Source organism: Pyxicephalus adspersus, chromosome 1, assembly GCF_032062135.1.
Source record: "Pyxicephalus adspersus chromosome 1, UCB_Pads_2.0, whole genome shotgun sequence".
Lineage (NCBI taxonomy): Eukaryota > Metazoa > Chordata > Amphibia > Anura > Pyxicephalidae > Pyxicephalus > Pyxicephalus adspersus.
Window position 1 is genome coordinate 39,864,296 of NC_092858.1, and position 26,470 is coordinate 39,890,765.

At 38.9% G+C, this 26,470-nt stretch overlaps 2 protein-coding genes across 3 annotated transcripts in view; one reads left to right on the forward strand and one right to left on the reverse strand.

The window, feature by feature from the left end:
- KIF5A (kinesin family member 5A) overlaps window positions 1-6,306 on the reverse strand; it is a gene marked incomplete in the record, with an annotated part of 86,174 nt that extends 79,868 nt beyond the window's left edge. For both annotated transcript variants that reach the window (XM_072407377.1, XM_072407368.1), the window contains 1 exon segment: window positions 5,784-6,306. In XM_072407377.1, coding sequence (XP_072263478.1) covers window positions 5,784-5,909 — 126 coding nt within the window.
- Window positions 6,307-20,400: 14,094 nt separating this feature from the next.
- DCTN2 (dynactin subunit 2) overlaps window positions 20,401-26,470 on the forward strand; it is a gene marked incomplete in the record, with an annotated part of 20,099 nt that continues 14,029 nt past the window's right edge. The window contains 2 exon segments of the mRNA XM_072407389.1: window positions 20,401-20,680; window positions 24,799-24,867. Of these exon segments, the coding sequence (XP_072263490.1) occupies window positions 20,645-20,680; window positions 24,799-24,867 (105 nt within the window).

Below are 26,470 nucleotides of genomic sequence, written 5' to 3' on the forward strand. Positions count from 1 at the left end.
AATGTAAAGTAAAAATTGAATTTATTTATTTATTTTTTGTAAGGGTGCAATACCGACACTTTAAGTCTTGATTGCTGTGGCGATGGGGAGCGCAGAGCTTCCTGGGATACCTACGTCCCACATCCCAGGAGGCTCTGCTTGGAGCATGCGCAGAAATGCATTTTTTCCACTAAAGGGATAGAGCAGCCAATCTCATGCATGCGCAGTGAGATCGGCTCTCTTTTTTCCCCCTTTACAGTGGTAACGTAATCTGAATTGTCAGTAGAACTGATGCTAATATAGTTCTGCAAAGTTTTAATGAAAAATGGCATGTGGAGAAAATCCTGTTGTATAATCCTTTGCAAAATTGTCTCCTCTTATACTGTGCATTCAGAAATTGCAGAAAGCTCTTACATTTCATAAATGTTACATATCTTATTAAATTTTATATATATACGCACAAGGAAATTTCCTTTAAGAACAATAGCTACACTTCAGGTGACAGATTGTATTCCTCATAATAAAATATACAATCTATAAAATATAAGATAGTAATGTAATATAATTGATATATATATATATATACTAATATACTTAAAAAGCATTGTCTAGAGAACCAGGAACATACACATGATACAACAATAATTATGGTATAATAAAAATCATTTAAATGCAGACCCTACAAAACTACCTATCTCCATAAGGCCACAGAAATAGCTAAAAATAAACAAGCTATATGGAATCTCATTATAGGGGAGCTTATATTTTACCATATATTCAAAATGATTTCCAGATTTCTATAAGAAAATCATACACTGACTGAGATTTTATCATATCACAAAACAAACAGTGGTACCTATGTGTGTAAAAATACTAATCAATAACACAATCTACAAATACAGTGCAACCTGCAGTATACAAAAAATTATTTCAAAGCAATATATATATACATTCATACACACCATTACCCACTGTGGTATTACGTCTCCTAATATTATACTGCGCAAATATATATATATATATATATATATATATATATATATATATAGTACTTATAACCATTGTTATACCCCAAATACAATGAATACATCCTGTTTTGTCATCCACAAAGTGATATGCAACAACGCTGGTTTATCCTCCAATGTCCTTGAATACAGTTCCATCCTCTCTCTTTTTATCTCTCCCAGCAATGTGAAACTCAAAAAGGTCTATCTATAAAGCAGTGAATCTTACATTCACCAAACATTCTTTGGTGGAGAAACTTCTAGGCCCATATCTTTCTGCAGGCAAGGAATGTTTGGTGAATGGCAAGGTAACTGCTTTATAAACAGACTGTAATAATGTTTAAAACATTAACTGGAGCCAGGCACACACATCACATTAATAGCTTAGGATATGAGATGATCATCTGAGCCCATCTTACCTACCTCTAACTCTTCCCAGCATATATAAGACAAGGGAAGGGAAGTTATGGATTTTTAAGCAGGGCTTAAATTTTACAACCTTTAAAATTTTGGAGTTTAGACTCAATCATAAAACCCTATATATACTGGGGAGGAATGCTAACTATTTACACCAAGACAACTTATCTATGTTTGGCATACTTATTAGAGAAAGTGAGAGAATTAAGTGTTTGAGCTAGAGCATTGGTGACAATGGAGAAGAGAACTCCTATGTCATTGCTCTCAGATCTGCCTCCTCCTCTTTATTGGTCCATCTTCCCTGCTCCAGAACATTCCAAAGAACTAATTCTGAGTTATGATGTCACATTCTTAGACTTCTGTTAATTACTTTATGATTTAACCAAAATATAATGATTAATGGACTGTAGGTGACAGGGAAGATTGAGTGACACAAGACCTTTATTCAGGGGTTAAGCTTTAATTCACAAGTGCCATGTTGCTAATGTTATCATAATAATCACAAATATTCTTTTTAAATTGAGTCCACAGTTATTTATCAAAAATGACTCCTTGTAAAGATTGACTTTGTTTAGTGCAAAGTTTATAAATTTAGATATGGTACATTCTGGCACTCTGGTTTTCCTAGCCTCTACTGGGAAAAAAAGTTTAATAAAAAAAAATAATATTCCCTGTTGTATTTTAGTTTTATATAATATGTTGAGTAAGGTTTCCCTTTCTTTGTATTTTTATTGTGTGAAGAGAAAATTATAGGCCTGTGTTTACCACTTCATTGCAATAATTATGGTGTGCTGTGGTGCAATTTATTGTGAATAGGACTCCAAAGTATCTGCTGCAATACATCAAAATGTGTGACAATGCAACACCATGCACTGCACTATGCTAATGGAAATGCTGCAGCTGTGATTTTCATTTTCAATTTTCATTTTGGTAGTGCATTAGGTAGTCATTTTAAATGAATCGTTTCCTAAAAGCTACATTCATTAACACACTTGCATCTGTGTTCAATGCACTCCAATTGACTGACCTGGTATTAATGGGCCCTGACATATAGCTCAGAGAGAATTTGGTTTTGCCACACCATTATAATGTCTAAGAACAGAATCCTGAAATGTGACAGCACTTTGAAGATAAGTTCTGTTCGTTAGGTGGAAAAATTAGGAAGCTCACGGGTGTCAGCTTTATAGATTACAAGCAACAGAATGCTTTTTGCTCACAAGTATAGGTCCCTCTGAACTGGATATGGCCTACCCATGAAAATTAGCTGCTACCAGCTTTAACAGAACTAAGTGTACCAGCATTGGTATTGTCTATGCTGGCACAGCAATCCCACTGGTTAACAGCAAGAGCATGAAGGTTGTAGCTTGGCTTTTAGACCTTTAGGTTGCCTTGTGAATGATCCTGCTCTAATGGAAAGTCTATGAGGCACCCAAAGTATACAATGAAAGTCTTATTTTTTGTAAAATGTTTCCTGATTGTTTCTGTATTCCCTCGATAAACTGGTACTGGGAGATGTCTTCAAACTGCTTCCCTTCCCCATGCAAAGGCTAAACACAAACAGCCAAACATTCACTTTTACGAACCTGCCACCATTAAACCCCCACTGTTTTGCCTTGTCTCCATCTCCAAGGCAATACTTCTTACAAGACAGATTATTGTCTGCTTTTATAGCAATCATATAATAGTTCCCAAATTATGATTACATTACTTTTCTTTAAATGTAGTAGGCAAATACTACAGCTACCTATAAATATGTAACTATGTAGCCAGACATTGATGGATGAATCAGTGCCCGAGTGCCTATCAGTGCCTGGAGAACAGCAATAAAGGGGTCTCTAAAGGGGCCTAAACATTTAAAAGTTTACAAATCATAATTTTCTGTTTATCTCTTTTGACCACTTCCAGGCATTTGTGGGAAAGGGGACTGTTGTGGGCAGGAGGTGTAAAAAATGGTAAGACATTTTTGTAGTTTAGTAGATATTAGGCCATTTTTTAGTATAATGAAAACAGGGGATTTTACTAAATTAATAATCTGATACAAGCAGTGCAGCATATACTAGAAGCTATAATAATTCCTTGGGCAACATAATGTCTACATACGAGTCAGTCCCTATTCTTCTGGGCCATATAGTAGTAACATGGTGTGCTATGGTTTTTGTACACCCTTGGACTACAGAACGTTCCCAAAGGTAAGATCATAAAATATTAAATTATAAGCATACCCTATCAGGATAAAAATATGGGAGCTTCTATTGTTAACCTTTTTAATCATTTCACACTTTTTCCATTATCTAGTGAGTCACTAACTCTGAACAAGTATACCTGTTTCAGAATGATGACTTATTAGGTATTGATCCAAGGTAATGCACGTTCAAAAATCAAGTCAGTTATGATGGCTTTTAATATTTTCATTCTAACAAGTTCCCTTTAATTATGATTACTTTGTGTGCCAGGTAACGACGGTAACACTGGATACATGCTGATGTCATCTTAGCCAATTAATGACATATTCCTTTCCTATAATATTTAATGCAGTGTCAAGTGTGACTGCATTGGTTCCAATAAAATGTAATGGTGCCGTTGTATATTTGTGTATATTTTTTTATATCATAAACATTCAGATAGGAATCTAGTCACTGTATTTCCCAGTACTTTATAATACGCATGTGGACAGGGTTGGCAAAAAAGGTGGTACTTACTCAGAAGGAGGTACGAAAAGGATAGAACCTGCAACCTATGGTGATTAAGTAGTTCATAGATAAAGGGAGAATCACTTTGTCCTATTTGTCTGTACTGCATGTAAGTGATTCCATCGTACAGCAGATTTAAGAAAACATCTGCAAATTGTGATTAGTTCTAATACCCTAAATAGTGTTTTGGGCGTTTATACTCTGGACTCTAAACTCTACAAATGTGTTACCTACGGAAAAGTTTTCCATCATTTAGAAGCCCTGTGCTGGGCCACTCCCTGGAGGCTGAGGTAGGTCCATTCCCCAGAAAAATACACAGTGTAATGTCATATTACTGTGACCTTGGATAAGTCCAAGATGTCATGTCACTGTGACCTTGGGTAAGTTAGCATTATGTCTGTGTTCTGTAGATCGTTATACCATGAATACATTGAATGTTTAGATAATATAATAAAAGCAGATCAGAAAAAAATCTTTATAAAATCCCTATCTTGTTACCATAGAATAGTAAGTACAGGAATGACCTACATTTGTGGAGTGTAGCTGGTAAATAATGATGCTGCAATTACATAAATACTCCAGAGGCAGGGTGTGACATCACTACAAGGATGATACATAGAGGACCACAAATGGACCCGGCCTATGATCAGGAAAGTGACAAAAAGTGAAGACAAATGAGCAGGAAAGATTGGGAGGGCTTGGTGGAGGATGAAAGCAAATTCCCAGAAGAGTGGCATCCATGCATAGAAAAGCATTGGCAGGTGGAAAATGGAGATCTGATGTAAACAGCCAGAACACCTGGGTGAAAAAATCCCAGATAAAGACAAAAATAGACTCGTTGTTGTATTGAGAAATGTAGAAAGAATAAGAAAATTAAAGAACGTAAAATAGATGATAGAGATGTAGAGATTGTAAGATAGAGAGAGATAAATAGAGTAGAATAATAGATTGATTTACAAAATATATTGCTACAATAGATAGATAGATAGATAGATAGATAGATAGATAGATAGATAGATAGATAGATAGATAGATGCAATGAATAGATGAATGAATAGATGAATAGATAGATAATGGATAGATAGATAGATAGATAGATAGATAGATAGATAGATAGATAATGGATAGATAGATAGATAATGGATAGATAGATAGATAGATAGATAGATAGATAGATAGATAGATAGATAGATAGATGGATTAGACATATTATGCTTCTTCTGTGTATTTTTTCCCTATACAACACGACTTTGGCAAAACCACAACACAACCCTTTCCAGAAATGAAATTCTATTGGGGGATACAGATGAAGTATTGCTGCACCCATATTGTGGCATAAACATTGGGAAGCAGTAATTGCATTTAAAAGGCAGTGTAGCGCAATGCAGACCCTGTGATGGGAATAGGGAGGGGGCCATGGTGGCAGGCCATTCCTGTATGTGGCATCTAGTACACAGCAGTGTGTATGCCCCCATAAGACAGATATATAGAGGACTGTGCCACACCCTGCATAGAATGGACCCCAGCTACCCTGATCCAGGGAGGGGCCACCTTTACTATTGTGCATGGCTTTAACATAGCAGTACAATTACCATTTGATTTCCAAGCCCATGCATCCCCCATTTCTTTATTATCATGCAAATAATGGTTGTGTTATTGAACCCTTGCACCCCCTAATAAAATAATCACTCACCCCAACAACCACACAGTCGTCCCCCTGGAAAACAGGCAGATACTTGTCTCCTCTATGAACCTCCGCCTGATTTAAAGGGCGAAATCTGCACAGGACCTTAATGCTGCACTCTGAGGTTTCAGCCATGATGGGGTGGCACTGAGTTTTCCTGGAGCTGGTTGGGGTGATGGATGGGTAGTGGCAGAGGATGGCAGGTTGGGCTGCAGCTAGAGTGGATCCCAATGGTAGATCAGTAGATCCAGCTGTCAGGGAGTGCAGCTATGGAAGGATGGAAGATGCTGGAAGAAAACACTGTGCTGCTGCTGGGGATGATGGAGGAGGCTGGCCGAGGTGTCCAGCCGGCTGGCAGCTCTCATCTGCATGCGGTAGGTTCTGCTGAGAAGTTCTGCTTTGCCGGTCCAGTGGGCTGAGCGATGGACATGTATAGACGACAATGGAAGGAGCCTTGGTGAGTGGTGCAGAGATGAAGCCACCAGTCTGCGCTGCGCCTCTGCTACACTGCTTAATCATTCCCTGCTACAAGCACAAGCTCTTAAGGTGGAACGGACTTTTAAGGTGGAAGCTCACCACTGCACCCTCCTCTGCTACTTTAAGAGCGCCTCTGTTTTCGGCATAATATGGTTTTTGGGTGATTTATTATTACAGACTAGTAAATTGCATTCATAGTCATGACGTATTTCTCCAGAATATGACATCAGATCTGAGACATATTGCTGGTTGCTCATTTTGTTATATTGCAGAATACACATATAGAAGATAATACAACATATACATTGTAATGGGATGTATCACTAAAGAGTTATTTTCAGCTTTGTGACACTTTGTTTGGTAAATTGTGATTTATTATTTTTTTTTAATAATCATTAGCATTTACACATTTAGGTGATTGTCATTGAAAACACATGGACCTGAAGATTCTCAACTAGATCATTATATCTTGACTCATCTCAGTCAGAAATATAAAATGTTTGCAAGAACACTTTTACTATGATTATTTTTGTGTATTTTTTGCATTTTTCTAAGAACCTTAATGCAGGATTAGGTGGGCTGTGCTGTCCACTGTGTCCCTGGACACAAATGACCATTTACACAATAAAGCAAGGGTGTCAAATACACAGAGGGCCAAAATTAAAAACAGACAAAGCCGCGGGCCAACCTTGAAATTTATTGAAAAAATGTAGGAAGTTTCTCATTTCTCATTATATATAAACCCTTTTCATGTGGAAACAAAGAGGTTTTGCTTCACATTCAATCTGGAACAAGCTTATAATAGAGTAAGAGACATAACATTTTGTTTTTAAATTTTATTTAAGAAAACATCTTATACCTCTTTCTCTATTTGTAGCCTTTTGAGTTAAATTTCAATGGTAACCTTTTCGCACAGGCTAACAATAATAATAACAATATTCTTCTATGAATATCCAACCATTCAAGTCCATGCCTTGGAGTAGCAAGGAAAAGTACAGCTGAGGGGGAGCGCTGGAAATGCCAGACAAGGCCAATGTGGGGCTAAATCTTATGAGTGACCCGCCGCTAAAACTCCCTCTTCATTGAAATAGCTGCTACTAAAATTCCCAGAATTACTTGGGTCTATAAAACAATCTAATGCAGGGCCACGCATACACAGAGAGCCCAGCCCACTGGTCTGTAGACTGGAGTGATGCCGGGAATTGTAGTAGCGGCACTATTTCATTGCAGCAGAGGGCCAGCTGCAGTTCATATTTAGGATTCCTTTGGGGGCCAAAAAAAGGAGGTTGTGGGCCAGATTTGGCCCTCGGGCCAGAGTTTGACACCCTTGATTAACCCCCTAAGGGGTGTTCCCGAGTGTGACTCGGGGCCGGAAAAATTGCAAAAAGCGGTAAATAGGATCACTTTTTGCATCAAAAAATTACAGAATTAGAACGCTAGGGGGGTTAAAGGGACTCTGTAAAATTGATGAGTCTTATCAAAGTGACAATTTTTTTCTAAAAGCCAACCCAGCATTCCTTAATCTGATGCAGAATACCTGCAAAATACCCTTCCAATATGCTTCCCTTTTCATGATGCTTTCTCTTTGAAAGTGTTATCCTCACATGTCCAGTAAGCAGACCTGCTTCTTAAAGCCAGTGCTAGTACCTGAGACTATGAGCTTGATTTATTAAAGCTCTTCAAGGCTGGAGAGAATATGCTTTCATCAGTGAAGCTAGGTGAGCCATAAAACCTGCAATGGATCTGGTCAGTACTGTGTGTATATCCCTTCACAAAGGGTCTACAGGCCTTTTCTCTTGATGAAGAAAACCTAGGTGAACAACTGAAGCCCTGAGCAGATGTGTTTGACATTTGTTGGTTAGGTTTACTGAGCAGGCCTTAGGGCTACATTACTCTGTAGCAATATTTTCATAAACTGGTGTTTTTAGAGTGTAGCTAAATGCGTATTATTGTCAATACATTTAATTATAACCATGGTCATTTTACATTTCATTAAACCAACTTGTTAATTTCCACTGATGATGTTCTAAGAAAATGAGAAGAACTAATTACATTGGAGCCAATGAGAAAATCAGTCTTTGAGACCAGATAATTTTACCTTGTCTCCCCTTCTTGCTCTTAACTTATTCTTGTCCCCGACAGCAATACAGTCACTGCTTAGACCTTAACTGATACAAATGTCAAATTATGTCAGAGGTGAACATGCAGATCTAACAAATCCAAAGCTCTGTATAGGCGGATCACTAAACAACCAACAGTGGACAACCACTGAAATTTCCTATGGAGGAGGATGAAGTGAGGTTCCTCCTATCCCCCCCCCCCCCCCTCAAAAGAAGTGAAAAGCCCTGTGCAAAAAGAGCTCATTTGTTCTAGTTTCACTAGAAATAATCACAACATCTTTTTCAGGGACAGAAATGTAACAAGTTTAGAGGCCCTAAATGATATATGCTATGCTCTCCGAGAAAGGAGAGGGAGCTGCCAATAATATGTAAACATAGTGTAACCATGGGCTGAATGTTACTGTAAGAGTGTACGTTGCTGAGAGTCATTGTAATGGCGATTCAGCCTTACCTAATTTTGGCTAATGTTCAAATTTTTTTTTTTAATACAAGTGAAAGAATATAGCATAATGCAAGCTGCAATGGTAATTCAACACTCTCCTTTTGGAGGTAATTTTAATAGTCCAGTAATTTTGATGATAACAAGGAGTTTTGTACCTGGTTCCTAATCCTTCATTATGACAGAGGTCAAGTGTTTTTTCCAGGAAACTAATGACAATACATAAAGCACAGCTATGGAATAACCATGACCATGATAATAAATAATGTTCTCATTATCTCTGGAAAAACTGCTACAAACAAATATAGTACCAACAGCTTCTTCTGTCCCCCCAAACTCTAAAATAATGTAAAGGTCATAAAATATCATGGAAAAGCATTGAGAATTGTTTCTCATGATGTAAAATTGAGCTGTTAAGAACGGGGAAAATATAGGCATACCAAATCACATAGGAAACCTGGTAGGTTAAGAGAAGTAAATCTCTTGGAAAGTTAGTTTATTTTCTCATCAATGCAGCAGAAAATGGAGTGTCTCACACAGTACATGTCTAGAACTCCATACTATGGAAAATCCTCTGGCGCACTGGGAGCAATTCTATATTTTTCACATAATTGAATGATCATCGATACACTTCACTTTACTGCTGTGGGAGGGGTCTGTTCTTATTTATATATCATGCCTGTTTATTCTGTTAACTTTTACCATAAGTTTTTCCTAAAAGGATTCCACCTTTGTAAAGTTGTCTATCAAAGTGTTTATATAAGTTCATAAAACAAAAATATATTCAGTAAATCTCTGTAATGCATATGCATCTTCATGTTTTATTTTAAAAATGATGCTGGGACTGAATGACCTCCTGCACGCATGCGTGGAAGTTACGTCATCCCAGCCTGTCCAATCAGAATGATCGAAGATCAGGAAACCTAGAGGAGAAGAAGAAGATGGCGGCACCTGCAAAAGAACATGTACAGGTAAATTTATTTTAAAAAATAGAGGTCTCATCTGCAAAAAAATAGGCATACCTGCCTGGCCGCATTTTTTGAAATTTTTAGATATAGTTACAATTTTATGCTTAGTCCAGCCTAACAATCAATGGCTAGATGCTGGGGAATTATTATACACAAACTAATGGCTGAGCAACTCAGAAGACCTTTATTTTGAAAAAAGAATTATTATCCACCTGGAATCATAAAGTTGAACTCTTAGCTAAATACACATTAGAATGAACGTAGGCAATAATAGGCAATAAATGTTGTTGGAAAGGAACACTGAACAATGACTGAACGAGTGCTTCACATACATCGCCGTTCTGCTCTATGGAGAAGAGAGGGGGAGAACGATGGAGCCACACCTTGCTGTGCTCTCTCCCCTTCTCTTCTATTACGATCGTTCCTCATTCGTCGTCTGTGAATCCGCTAGGACAGACGACAGAACAATGAGCGCTGTACACACGGCAGATTTTCATCAGATTTCAGCCCTAAGGTGATTATCGGACAAGAATCATCTGATGTGTGCACGTTGCCTTAGATTCTTTATACAATAAGGATTATTATAAAAATGATGTTTACTGTAAGTATAAATATTTAATAACATTAACGTTTTCCAATACAAAAACAAAAAGGTTTTGGCTTTATTGGTTTGTTACTTTAGCTTACACGACCTTTATTGTCAAAAACAGGGACATCCTCATTAAAACCTTCAAGGGGTTTTGAAAAAATGTTAACCATCAATGTTTTAACATAAGAGTTGGAAGACATTGATTTAGTGGCTTGTATTATGCTTCCTGTAAAGTGAAACTTGGTGAGGACATCATATAAATAATTTTAGGAGGCCTTTTAGCATCCAAAAAGATCAATGTTTTTTTCTTTCTGGCAGCATGCATAGCTGTTATCTACTTCATGGGTTTAGTTTGTTGTTTTTATTATCACAATCAGCTTTCAAAAAAAGGTTTAATCACTGTCACCAGTCCCTTCTCCAGTGGGCTTTACATTCTTCATTCTTTACTGATCAATACATATAAACTTTTGTGTTTTTGGACTTTGTGGTCGTTGGACTGTCAGAAAATGTAAAGCCTTGCACACAAATGCAAAAGATTCTGCCCTTAAAATTAAAATATGGTGAAAATGTGATCAGAATTTCACATCAGAAAGTTTTTTTATGCAATACTGTGTACTTTGAATCAATATTTATCAACATGTCTTAACTATTTGTTACTAGAATTTGTTTATTGGATCTTAAATAGGATCAGAAGTTAAAATTTGCCTTTGTGTACCAGCCATGAGATGAATTGCTTTTATATTACGAGGGGTGTTGAGAAGTTCCTGGCCTTCCCCAGAAAGAAGAGAACCAGAGTTATGAAATAACACATTTATTCAACATATTCCCCCCTGAGACTGATGCACTTGGTACAGCGTAGTTGCAGCTTTTCTAGATTGTTCAAATAAAAGTTCTTTGGCTGGGCCGCAAACCAGCTTTCAACAGCATTTTTGACATCAGAAATGTCCTCAAAACGTTGCAGAACATATAATATTCCGAAGGGGCCAGGTCAGGTGAGTAGGGGGAACGGTGGACCAATAGGAAACCCAGGGTGTTAAATTTGGCAGCCACAATGTTGGACGTGTGTGCAGGTGCATTGCCCTGCAAAAAAAGGATCCCTTTGGTCAACTTTCCACATTGTTTCGTCTTAATTGCCTCCTTCAGTTAGTCCAGGAGGTTAGTGTCACTGTCCAGTGATACCGGAGCCCTGAGGTAGGTAGTCCACCAACAGAATACCGTCTTTGTCCCAGAAAACAGACGCCATGACTTTTTTGGCTGATTTCTGTGTTCGGAACTTCTTCGGCCACGGGGACCCGCTATGCCGTCATTCCTTTGACTGTTCCTTGGTTTCAGGATCATAGATGTGGAGCCAGGTTTCATCCACAGTCACTAACCTAGCCAAAATGTCCTGTGCAGCTTCAAAATGGGCCAAAATGGCTTTGGATACTTCAACTCGTTCCTTCTTCTGATCACTGTTCAAACATTTCGGCACCCACTTCGCTGAAAGCTTGCGAATGTCTAGGATAGTGGTGATAACAAACCCAACTCCCGGTAGATGTCAAGTATCTGGGTTATCTTTTTTGCGGTTATTCGCCGGTCCTAAATAATCAGCTCATGGACAGCACTGCAGGTTGCCGGGTCAGTTGAGGTTGGGGGGCGCCCACTGTGGGGCTCATCTTCAAGGGTGAAATGCCCGGTCCTGAAACGAGATATCCAGGTTTTGACAGTGCTGTAGGAAGGACACTTCTCCCCCAGTGTTTGTGACATCTCAGTGTGAATGTCCTTTGCTGACTTTCCCTGGAGAAACAAAAACTTTATGCCGGCCCGTAACTCCAACGACGTGAAACTTGCTTGTGCCTCTGCCATCACAGCTTCTCACTAAAACAAAGAAAACAGTTTTAAGAATCGCAAAGACCTGATATTTGCAGTTACATACTAAGATATCAGTCTGTCATATGCCCCCATACTCATTTTTCTATTTCATCTGGAAGGGGGCAAAGCCAGGAACTTCTCAGCACCCCCTCGTATATTACATATTGATTTTATACTATTTATTAGCTATTTATTTCAGTTGTGTTTCCTTAAACTGACCCAGTTAGTACAAAGTCTCTATGTATGGTAAACCATACCTGTAAAAAACATACTCATCTTTTTGTCAACCCATTTCTTCGTGTTTTGCTTCTCTTCTCCATGACCACTGCAGGTATTGAACAGGATTAAACACCTGTTCCCCCATCTGCGTTATGTTTATACTTCCTGTAATCATGTAGGAACTAGTGGCAGAGATCATTGTATGCAGAGGGGGAGCAGGTACCCCATACACCTGGAAATGTGGAATACTTTCACTATCAGCCAAGGAGGAGGGAGGAATTGGTATCTCATTTAATGGGCCGATGGAAAAGTTTGAACCCCTTTTTTATGATAATGTATTTACTATACAGAGTGACCCAGTGATGACAGGCTTACATTTAGAATGGGTATATCAGTGATATGCTGGTAGTACTATGATTCATTGATAGGAATAGTGCAATTGTTCTGTCCACCATCAGGTCTGTCACTTCTCGTGGCCAGCAAAATGTAATTAACCAAGGTCAGAGGCTTTCTGCTGGGAGACTATATAGTCACAGTGCTGTGTTTTCCTTGCGTTTGAATTTTTATCTAAAACCAGTTTCTTCTTGTACCTGTTTGATTGTCTACCTGCCTTGGTCCTATTCCTCTCCTGATGCTTGTTGTTACCCTGTATTCCTGCCTCACTCTCCTCCACCTGGTTCCCATGATTTCTCCTATTGCCATTTGTTACCATTTGTACATGGCATGGCATTAATATTCTTTATCTTCAGGCCAGGATAAATGCTTTATGGTTCAATACATGTTTAAATATAATAGATGCCGAACTTGAGATATGCAATGAGCCTGTTGCCTACCTGGTTTAATTTCATAAATAATCCTCTACCTAGTATTACACATTTAGGTAACGAGAATGTTTTGGGCCATTCACACAGAGCATAAAGCAAACCCATGGTTTAATGCCCTTTACATCTGTATGATCACTGGGAAGTATGTGACGGCTGCCATTAATCTCTGTGGGCTGTGCTGCATTAAACAAACCTGCGCATTTAAATGTGGAATCTGTGCACATAAGTTGTGATCAGAATAGAATGCATGAATCTGAGAATCATCTGATTTACCTGCAGAATGGCAAACAAAACATTGCACAGGTGAGCTACGTTTGACTTTGCTCTTTTTCCATGGACTGCCTGAATTGTGAATACTGATGATTGAGAGGACACATAAGTCCTGATTTCCCATCCCAGGTTTTAGAACTGAATTATCATTAAATCAATTGATTTTAGATAAGGAGTGAGTGGACCTGTAACCATATTTAGATTATTGTTTTGATTTAAAAAAAAAAAAAAAAATTTCAAGTACACAATTTGAGCATGAAAAACGTCTTCTCTGACACATACCCACAAAAACAGTACATTAAATATTAGTAGTATATTACACTATTGCTGTATGTATTATTGTACTGATATTTTCTTTTAAGGTGGATTTTCAGAAACTGGTTGGGATCTCCCATCTATATTCAGTTTTGCAAGGGGGGAGCAATTCTGAACATAGATGTGTTCACACTCCTCCTTTTCTTTACTCATAACATAAAATTAGTTTAAAAAACACTGTGATGATTTTAGTTTATAATGTACTAATGGACATAATATATTGGTTTTACTTTCTCCTTCCCTTGTCTTGTTTTACACAATCAATGCTACTGCTCTTCAGGACATCTGTTAAACTATTCTACTGGTGTAACTCAGCTTTATGTTATTTTGTCCCCAACCTACTTGGTTTATGGCTTTTTATGTCAGTTCTTCCCCTTACTTATATTATCTGTATGTATCTGTTCTCTTTTTGAGAACCTTTAATAAAAATACAATGAAATTAAAAACAACACTCACAGTATGACCCACTGTAGTGGCCAAAAGAGATGAGACCAAAGGTCTCTCCACTGGAGTATTTGAGATATAAGAAAATATATATGTATTAGGCTGTCTGCAGGAGCTACTTTAAAGTCAAATATCAGCTATGACTTCACTGACCCTTGAACAATTTTATCTGCCATACTCAGACAGGCTGATATATGAAAAGTAGAAGGTATTATCCAAGACTATACTTGCTTCAAACACCCAAGCAGTTCCAGGGGAATTAAAATAAAAAGAAACTTGCTCTCAACCTGGTTGGTTATTGAAGAGAACAAAGGCTAGCGTGAACATGGATTCTTTAGTAAATTAGCTGCAAAGCAAGAAACAGCTCAGTTTATTAGATGTGACAGCTAGCCAGAGAGACTTTGAGCATTATTATGGATAGAATGAAAATGAAGTCCACACTGCCCGAAGCAACATGCATCAATGTGACTTCTGATCTAGCAGATCTGTCTACCAGATATAGACCACTAATTGGAAAAGACATATTATTTTAAAAGAATGTATTCTTCTGTAAATTTAAAGTAGCAGTAGCATATCTAGTGCATGGTCTGATTCAAGAGAATATAAAATAGAAATATTGGGGACATTATTGTAGTTATAATTGCTTTTTATCTGGGAAATGTGATCCAGTTGTTATAAATGTTACATTCTTTATTCAGAGAGGTGTAACATAAATTCATTGTATGTGTTCACACCAATATTGGTTGGTGATGTGGTCCTGAAAAAATTGTTACACCTCTGTAAAGACGACTGTGATCAAAAATAATTATTAACAATTTTGGAAAGCTGGCATTAGAATCAAACTATTATTGTGTCACATTTTATTCCTTTTATACATAGGGCAGCCACAGTGTATTTATGTTTTCACCACCTTAAATTAGAGCTGTTTAATCTTTTACCATTGGAAAGCAGTACTTGAGTTTCTTTCAGGTGACTTTGCTTGGGCTGAAATGATGTCTATGATGTAATATAGTCTCGTTTATTTGTTTGAATTTGTCATACCTAAACCAGCATTCCAGACCAGGGAGTAGAGTCCAACATAGTGCCTATACAAAGATGGCTCTGTACTTCTGTATAGAAAAGTAAATTAATGCATTGTCAAGGAAAGTAATGAGGCCTCTATGTAATACACGCTGCTTAACATACATGCACACCAATAATAAAACATATATAATCCTTCAGTTTTCGGTTTTGGTTACAGTATGCTTTAAATTGACAGAACCATGGATCCAAATCAATATCAGATTCTACACTTCTGCCACCTTTATTATACCACGTGATTTTGGCTTTTAAACCAACTCACTAAGATCACATATTACAGAGCTAGTAGTGGAAATCATCATATTTAACACAAAGGTGTCTTGGATCAACCAGTTCACCCGGTTGTGGTTTGAGGTAGCAGTATACCAAATTCTGGAGTTGTACAATACTGAATCCAGTAAAACTAGGTTCAGGAGAAATTGTTGGTCTTTTTAGTACCTAGTGTCAATACTTCTTCCATGCTCTAGATGTCTTGCACTCTTCTCAGCCATTGGGGGCCTACTCCTGCTTCCAACATGCTGGTATACAAGCCTTGGCAGCATTAAGCAAATGCCGCAAAAGTGAATGTTTATACCTTTTTCTTGACATATTGGAGACATGAAGAAGACCCAACTCTGCTCTATTCGTTATGTCAGTGCCCGTGAGTTTGAGTATAATTTCAGCTAAAAAAAAATGCGCAGAGGTGTGCCTGGAGCAGCCTTACATCTCCAACACTTATCATCGGTGTGAGGGTAAATTTTCGTGAGCTTAGTGGGTGTTCTGTACCAGCGGGTCAGCAGTTTGTAGTTCATCTCTTGGTAATTGTTACTGATAGCAGCCTTTTGAGCATCATATCTCTTTATTCATCCGTGAATGAAACACCCAAGTCTTCCTCCGATTTAAAAACAAATCTAGGGGTTGATTGTGCCTCTGCATCCGATAACATTCTATAAGCGTATGAGAGAGTCTGATTCATAATTGGGACCTGCTTCATCTATGGCATCACCATAGATTTGTATGGCAATGAAAAACATGCTTGAAGCAAAGAAATGGCTACTGATACAGGACTTATCTGTGTATGTTTGTATGGTATAGCAGTGACTAGAGGAGTAAGGACCTCTAATAAGAAAAAACTGGATGAGAAGTTTACCACTGCTGGGTGGCAGAGGGGAAAAAGTCATTGAGTGCAGCAGTCAGACCTTTATTATTGATTTTTACAAATTTTAAGCAAAGTGCATTTTTTTTATAATTATGTAGTAATGTATAAACATTAACCAAGCTACCTAAACCTTAGCTGCTACTTCTGTACGGATTCAGATAATTAAAAATATTAAAAGTGCAATACAGAATTGTGTGTGATAAGAACTCCTTACTCCTCTTCACGTATATTCATACAATAAAATGATTACCCCGTCATAATGCAGCCAGTGGATTTCTTAAGGAGCCGCTCTATGAATTTCACAATTTATTGTTATTTATGTTTGCTTGGTATATGATTTTGATAATTTGTGATACTGAATAAACGTGTGTTTATAAAAAAAAGTGCTGTATCATATATATATATATATATATAATTTTCTAAATAAAAAAAGATTTACCTCATCCAATCACTTTTTTTATAGAAGCTCGCCTAGTTTAGACAGTTGGAAATAATCCTGACATGGGATCTGACACAAAATTAAATATAAATTGACCTGTTTGTTAATATAAGGGACCAGCATCTTAAGGCAAAGGCAATTCACCCATTTGTGCCAGAAAATCTTGTTTAGGAAAATACAGCAGACCGGTTAAATGAGGCGTCTGTTCCTCATTCCTCATGCATCATTTGTACATCAAACCTACCAATAATTATTCTCATTAAGGTTTGGGCTAATACCATTGGAAAACATACAGAAACCACTGATGCCAATGTCACCCATACCTAAGCTTAACAGGAAACTAGCAAATCATTTTGACTCATTTGCTCATTTTCCTCTGCCTGAAAATCAAAAAGCAAACAGCAGTTCCCTTTTAGTGATATAATCAGAAAAATGCTGGGCATTTCAGAGTTTTCTATATTGCTGAATATTGAGTATTCTGTCATAACAACTTTTTTAATGATTAGAGAGGTGCCAGTTGATAAAATGGGGCAGGAAGTGCCAAGCAGTGCTCAGTCATAGATGCTACTGAACAGAGTACTGAACAGCGCTGCGTTATATGTTGGCGCTATATAAATCCTGTTTATTAATAATACTAATAATAATATTTTTAATACAGAGGTCAATGTACAGTAAGTAAATATCTCTCCTATATACTGCTGAAGCTGAATTGCAGGCAGAATAAAAGGCACAAGTAAATGAAAGTCTGTATCTATGAATAAATCATCACCTTTCCTACTCAGTATCAGCCTCTTGAATACCCCTGTATAGCATCAGACATTACTTCATCAGCCTGATTCTTCTATTCTGTATTGTGCAGGCTGGAAAATATCAGTGCATTATGTAAAAAGGACCGTGCACTAAAAAAGCAACTCCTCGTAATCATAAAAAAGCCTGAGCCTTGCCAGCATGCTGTAGTGCTTGTTGACACGAGTGGTGGGAACAGTGGTTCCTGTGTGGCTTCTAGCTGCTGGTATTTTAACGCCAGTTTCTAAGTAACCCAAACTGCAATGCCCACTCTTAGGGGGCATTTATAAAACAGGGAATCTGACATTCCCTCAAAAATTTTCTGGTGGGAATCAGTTACTGCTTTTAAAACACATGGACCTGGAAATTTCCACCAGGGAATGTTTGAGGGATTGTCAAATTCCCTGTTTTTCAAATACATTTGAATAGTTGATAGCGGGTGGTACTCATCCATTTACTACTACCCCCATTCAATCCCTTAGGGCGCGTGTAGGCAAGATGTAAGGATGAAACATCCAGAATGTGTCCGAGATTTACAGGCATAGGAAAGAAGTAACCTTACCACCTGTGTGAACTAGTTCTTATTATGAGTGGAAGCAATTATCTGCTGTGATTGTCATACCTGTACATCTCGAACCAGTAATACTCAAGCATCCTGCTTATTGGGGAGCCCTGACTCAGAAGAAGACAAGTTGGACCTCTGCAGATAAGCTACTGCTTCCATACAGAGAGCATAAGAGCTTACTGCAGGTGAAGGGGTTTTCCTGCTTTCTACATGAACAAACTTGGTAATACACTGTACATGGTGAATTAGGGCAGCCTATTCAAATGAGTTACTAACACACTAAAACAGACAAATATTCACACATGCACCATTTTTTTTTTTTTTTTGCAGCAGTGCCCCACAATTTTCACACAGCCACTCAAATCCATCTCTAGCTCAGCTGCTGAGAGAGATTATTTGAAAACATCATCCTGCAAAACAGACTTGATCTGTGGCCCTATAAATATCCTGTCCTTCATTTTTGCAGTGCATATGTTTGAAAACTTCTCAACAAGGTACTGAAAACTCATGGAGTTTGATTTGCCCATGGCCTTTACAAGGTTCTTCATCAAGCCTAACTTAATATGGAGAGGTGGCAGAAATATTTTATGTGGCTCAACCAGAGGCAGAAACTTGACACTGCTTGTTCTGGGCCTATAGGTATCTCTTGGTGGCCAATCACGCTTGACATAATGAATGGTCTCCCGTAGATCGGCTGTCCCACAGGCATAGGAAACAGCAATATTTTGTAAATCCTCCTTGCATTCCCATCAGCAAGCCAATGACCTTTAGGTCCCCACAGATGTTCCACGGGTGTGTTTTATACTGGATTGCTTCAAGGACTCCTTTAGGTTAACGGAATGAGCAATCGGTAAACTTGCTTTGGAATTACCATTATGCAGTAAGACTGCTTTCAAGCTTCATTTAGAGGAATCAATGAAGATACGCCATTCAGATGGAACATGAGCCGTCACTAGTGAAGAACGTTGTCAAGGTATTATTTTGTTTTCTGTAGTGAGTTACAGTTTTACCCATTGCAAGCAAGTGCTTCTGTTTAAGCCTTGAAGCAAGAAGTTCTACTTTGTCTTTGGAGAGATTTAGATCATGAACAAGATCATTGAGCTCTGCTTGTGTAAAGGTCTCTGGTTCTGAATCTTCATCGGCCAAGTAGTCAGGATCAGATGATTCGGGGTTCTAACTGGCTGCAACTCCAGTGTATTACTCATCACCTTCTACAGAAGCAAGTCCATCATGTGGCGGTACCAGAACTGGCAATGAATCATGGGGAACAGCTGGGATATACAATTTTGTGCTGAGTATTACCTAAGTATCCACTTTTGTTGACGCAGCAAAACAAGCAGTCGATTAGATGGTCTTGCAGTTCTCTCCACACCATCGGGATTGCAAATTGCATTGGTGCTTTACTCCGATTTAGCCAGTCACACATTCGGTTTGAACAACTGGTACAGATGACATGTGGAGCCCAAGATTTATCCTGGTCACCAAGTGGACAGCCGAAATATAATTTGTATATCTCTTTAAGTTCTGTGGTAGTTTGGTGACGTTGTGCTTTCGACATGAATGAACCACACACATAACAGAAACTGTTTGGATCATTAAGGCGATTTCTAGGCATGATGACAAATGAAATTAATTGCAGTTAGTGCGGTCTCTAACCTTAAAAAAAGAAAACTGTAATTAAACGTTGTAATATGTTAAGGCTATTTATAAATAATTTCACACAATATATAATTAGCTGCATCACAAAACTAGACATGCTAGAGAAAAAGTGAACACAGATTTGAAATCCACATCAAAAATACTACAAATCTTATGTAAAATTATATCTGATGAAAATGACATGTTGACCTGTGTAATATTTTGGTTGCTAATTTAAACTAAAGTTTGGTTGGACTGTAAAACAATTTGAAAACGTATATTATAGTGACATGAGGGACGTTTAGAAGCAGACAGACAGTTGTATGTCTGTGTAATCTCCAGTCACTGCACACACCCTACACCATAGGAAGTGCAGGGATCTGTGAGGAGACGCGCTACTCCCGCCGCTTCCCCTGTAGTTTTCTCTGATTGGTTGATGCGGCCGCAACTACATTTCCCAGCAAGCCCCGCGGTGTAATGCTCTCCGTGGCTGCATTCTGCGAGTCTCGCGAGTGTTCCCCCTGCCGGTAATTGGTCCTCGGTAACGGCCCCGCTTTCTCGGAGGGTGCATTGTTGTCGTGGGGCTTCCTTCCGCTGCTGTCAGCCGGTCGGTGTCTGAGGCCGGACTGCCGGGTGTTTGCTGCAGTGTGCCTCCGCCCTTCTCCTCAGCTGCAGTGAGCCGCCGCCCTCCTGTCAGCCGACACAGACATGGCCGATCCCAAATACGCCGACCTGCCCGGCATCGTGAGTACCCAGCAGAGCCGGCCCTCTGTGAGGTGTATTGGGGAGGAAGGGGCCACATTGTGGAGTGTTCATAAAATGAGGGGTCTGTGCCCGGCCCTTCTTCCCCACCCTGCCAGGCCCAGCAAAGGGCCCCACATATAATCCCATGGGGCCCCCTCGTATCATCCTATGGTTCAATAGGGGTGACACGGGATCAGCTAAGGGGGTACTGCTCCTCTGTGGGATGCTCTGTGCCCTGCTGGTATAAACCCATCTTGAGACTTCCTGTCCTACGGTGACAACACTGCCTTTGTGTTAGTTTATTCTGGATCAGTGTTGTCACCCTGCGATGTGTGCTGTCCCTGCAGTACAAGATGACATACATCATGGTGTGTAGCCTATCACAAGCAGACCGCCATGGCCCCCAGATACGCTCCTGCTGCTTGTGCACCATTTATTTTGTTCCACTGCACAACAAATAAGTACATGAACTTTAATATAAACCTCTTACAATCCTTTACATGGCAGAGCTTGGATTGGGGGAAGAGAAGCAGCACAGAGAGCCAATCAGTTGTACAGCAGTGCTTATATACTAGCTAGGAACATTCTGATAGTAGGAGAGTGCAGAATAACACAGAGATGGACTCGGCAGTTTCATCTGATTCTTCTATAGTATGTATAAATGTATGTATAGCTGTATAAATCCCCTATTTGATAGGTGTGACAGCTCCATTCTGTGTACTTTATATGAGCGGATAGCTCTTAGTCTGGAGTTCAGCTTTAAATATTCCTGTATGCAGGATAAAGCAATGTCATTGATTCATCAGCAGTACACTATTGTGAATCCCGGGTGGTTTAGGTGCAAAGTAATAGTCTCTCTTAACAGAACAACTCCACAGCCACTGATCCCCCCCCTTGCTGCTGTGTGATGGAAATATCTGGTGCACACAGCTATGGAGGAGCGTTGTCACCTCATCCTCCTCCCACAATGCAATGCTGGAGTCTGAGCCGCCAATCACCAGGTCTGTAAAGTGTCACCTGGAGGAGGCCAATAAGTGCAGCAACTTCAACCCAGAACTTTCAGTGTATAATCTGAGGAACAGCCTCAGTACAGAAATAAATAAATCTGATCGTGTATGGGACAATGGGAAGAATCGCCAGAAGGGGTATGGGAAGTAGGAGGTCCAGAAGTGGCCAGAAGGTAAAGTTATAACTTTAGAAAAAAGAGTTGCTGGAAAGGTAAGTATGTGAAGTATGCTTCTAGCAGGATTGTCTCCGTATACTCCCCAGTGTCAGGGCTAGGAGTATGGTGCAGGTTAGAAAATCTATTTCCTTTTTTAGTGGGTTTTCCCCATGACAAGAGAGTGATGACTGCTTCCCAACCCTGCAGACTTATTGTGCCCAAGCAGAATGCTGATAATATTCTTTTTGTAGTTTTGCAGTTCTGGTATGTGGGATGCTTGGCCCTGCTTTACCTACAACCTGATACTGTACATCTGCAGTGTGAGATCATGTAAGGCGCCGCTCCCCCTGACTGAGGAGTCTCTGGGGTTTCAGTGTTGTCATTTCTGTGCTGCTCATTGTGTTCCATTGTGGAGATTCTGACATTAAAGTGTACCTAAACTCAGAATTTTTACTTTCCATAAAAAGGTAGACAACGAATTTAAAGTAAAAATGTTATTTATTTTTTTTTTTGTAAGTGCAACACCCCTTTTTTTTTTTTTTTTTAAAAAGGGTGCAGCACTGCCCCTTACAGCTGCGGTGATCAAGACAGAATGGGAGCGCAAAGCCTCCAGGGATACCCGGGAGGCTCTGGCTGCTTCTTTGGCACATGCCCTGATCTCCCGCATGTGCAAAAGGAGCCCTTTCATCAGTGGAAAAACAATTGCCAATCTCACAATTGTCAGTTGTGCTATGAGAGCGGCAGTCTTTTTTTCCCAATCTTCGTCAGCGGATTTCACGCAGTGCAAGAAGAAACTGAAAGAAGAGATAGGACGTCCGCATCGGGACGACGCTGGACCCGATGGAAAAAAACTCCCGATAAATAGACTGATCTGCGGAATTATAGGTGGTTTTTTATTTTGGGATTAGTTCCTCTTTAAAAGAAGGCATTCAACATTGTGTAGTAAAGGGAAAGATCAGCTGCAGAAAGACCACAGGCATCTGATCATTCTATTCACCATCTGATTCCTTATTATTGTTATGAAAACTATTTATATTGCAGCAACATTTTACACAGCGCTTATCTGAGCTCTGTGGTATATTTATAATGAGGGTAGGTATTAGAAATGGACTTCTTCAATAAAGCTGTTATTTCTTTTTAATGTACAGCGCTGCGTAATATGTTGGCGCTATATAAATCCTGTTTAATAATAATAATAATTTCCCCCCACACATATTATATATGACAAAATCCTCGGTGTTTTATTATTACTCTATGCTCATATATAATATTATGCAGGGCCCCGTTAACTATGGTTGTGAAAATGTAGACATCAGTAGAAAATCCTAATAATGTTTAAAAATAAAAAAATAAGATTATAGACCACATGTGCTGAGGGTGACCACTGTGAGGGCCCCCACGCCCAGTCCTATTCCCAGTGTCTCTCTACACTTACATATCTCTAGCTGTATTCCACACACACTCTTTGTTCTGTAGTTGGTGCTGTGAGGATCCTCAGAGCAGCAAACATGTAGCAGCTTTGTCATAATTCTGAGAGCTTTTCGCCGTCAATCTGTCTGATGGTTGTATAAGTATTACTCATCTCATCATTCCTGCTCATGGTTGAAGCTTTATATTATAGCATCTAGGCGTTGGCTTATGGAGAGTCCTAGGAAGTGTTCTGACTCTGCCCGTCAGTGAATCGGGCAGAACTTACCACTAGGAGCTTGTCAGCAGCACAACTTGTCAACAAAAGTCATTACTTGAAAAATGTATTACAACTAAAGTCAAATATAATAATATATGTCGTATCAAGATGTATTAATGCTGCCTACTGCGGTCGGCCGGTTTTAAAATTCACACACAAGTCTACCATACCTTAGAAAAGTGAATAGCAATACAAAATGTATAATTTTATAACTTCTCTGTGCTGTAGGTGCAGGAAAAATGTAAAACATTTAAACAAGATTGATTGCTCATTAAATACTATAGTGTTTGCAGATTTATTCTATTCCTTTGTCTTTACAGTAAGGCTTGCTATAACTTTAGATTTTGGTTTTCCAGCTTATCTTGCAGACCAGTGATGTATGACAGAAAGGTTGCTGGAACCACCTTACCCTGGTCATGTAAAATACACAATGGTGAAATGTGGAGCAGAAATAAAAGAGCAGCAAGACGAGCTGGAAAATACAAATAATTATCATTCTGTTATTTTAAACATGCAGTAATACACTACTTGGACATACCATGCCTTCATCCCCTCTGTGTCTTTGTGTGAAGATGGTAATCTTAGTAGGGGAGGTTTAGCTTTTTCATGTCAGAGCCTCCATCAAGGAGAACACAGAGCAGCCCATCACTGACCTAATCATCCGAGGTTTAGATTTTCTCACTCTAATTGTACATTTTGTAGGAACCCTAACATAGGATGAATCGCACAACTATTGTTTAGGTGTAGTCCATGAACATAATGGACTACACAATTTAGTGTGCTTCCTAGGCACAATTACCAGTCCCCAAAAAAATCCTAAAACATCGCAAATCCTAATTTTATTTTAGTTTATGTTCACATTAATGACTTCTATTTTCTCACACAAGCTGATGATGAGGTGATAATACGGTTCTATCCTGGGGAGGATTCAGGAAATTGTGCTTCTCCTGCTCAGTAATGACATTATCTATAGTGGTAACCTTGCAGCCATTGCAAGATGGGGCCATACACAACTCTCTATAAGGGGAAATATAAAAAAAAAAAAAAAATAAAGCCCTGGGAAGCACATGTAATAAATTAAAACCTGGGCCTAAGAAATAGAAATATCACCTGGGAATTACCATTTTTGAACTTTGTAGCCTTTGGTCAGAACTTTAAAGTTATTGTGCTTTAGGGTAACTTTGGCAACTTTTTGAGAATTTGTGTTAGTTCCTGGTGAATAATGTAATTTTATTTATTCACAGAAAGATTTCCAATTTTTTATTTTAGGCTAGGAATGAACCAGATGTCTATGAAACAAGTGATTTGCCTGAAGATGACCAGGCTGAATTTGATGCGGTAAGACCTATAATTTTTTTTTTTTAGCTTGAATAAATGCTATTAGTAATCTTGCACACTGGCTGCTACCAAACAATATTCGTATTTGGGGTAGATATAAGGGGATTGTATTGCTGACATAACATTTCACCTAACCAATAAAAGGATCCTAAAACCGACTCATTTCATATGACCTCCATCTGATACCACAGCAAGGTCAAGGTGTTCTATCAGACAGAAGTCTTTTTGTTGGAGCAGGAAAAAAAAGACTTGAAAGCTTATGGAAGTTTTGGTTCTTTCAAATCCGCTGCCTTTATTATTGTGGTACCATGCCAAACAAAAGCAGGTTGGTTTAATAAAGCAGAGCATTAAGTAAATGTTCTATCTTGTATGGCTTTAGTATAGTGCATCCTAATTGGTTTCTATGCATTACCGCTGTTTGCATGTAGTGCCCTGCTCAAAGCAAGTTAATTTGCCTGGCCTAAAGCCTCTTCTGTCAAATTCAGCCAATCTCTGTTCTGGAGAAATATTTACCTTTGCATGAGTTAGTTACTGACATTTCTAAAACTTGTCATAATATTCTAGTGATACATAAATACTATATTTACAATTTCAAGCTTATCAGCTAAAATTTCCATATCCAATAATCCAATACCATCATACATTCAGAAACATTTTAAACTGTTTTAGTAAGAGGATGTGTTGTCGCTCATTATAGGAATATTGCAGCAATGTCCAGTATGCCCATATCTGTCCTGTATGCAATTTGCTGTCACTGTAATATGATTAAGGGGATCGGTGATCTTCAATTTTAGACATGTCAGATCATTGAAGGCAAAGAGCATGAAAGTGTTTATCTGTAATATTCAGTAGGTAATTCAGCTTCTTGTATTATGTCCTGATTTTGGCTCAGACCTGCTATTAACAGCCATACCTGAGCGGAAAGAGAACTTTCAGTTACTCAGGCCTATCCAATCTCATTGACTTATCCAGAAGACTGGGGGCTCTATAAGTATAACGTATGTGGCAACCATACAAGGGGCATATTTTTAATGCCCCATGTATGATACAAGTAGGAGATACCCCGAGAAGCTGGTTTTAAACAATACCCATAGTTCTCCCCAGAGGTTTTTAGCCGGTTGCTCCGCCCGGCTGATTTGAATACCCCGCCCAGCTCTTGGCAGCTCTCATCCTCGGATGCACGGATCTCAGTGAGGCTGCTCTGTGTCATCCGTTCAGAGGATTGCCGATGAGAGGTGAGCACACAGTTCAGCCTTCATGTGAAGGAGACACAGGCAGCCCCGCCCCCATCTCATAGCACAAGCTCGGATTTCTTGCCTGTGAAATGTATCCAGTGTGTATAAAGTCTGCATGTCATTCTGCATCCTCATAGCTCTGTGCGTACAAACCTCCATATCTCCTAAACTGTATGTCACAATGACCTGTAATTTTCAGGGTGTACAGGGGACCCTCATAGATATTGGCTATTACAATTTCAGGCCCCCAGATTTAAAGAATTTCAAGATATGGGGGTCACAAATGTAAAACGTTAGGAAAATTGAACTTTGGGGTTGCTGTTTCAGAGAAAAGTGCAACTAGGAGTCCTAAATTGAAAGTGCAAATT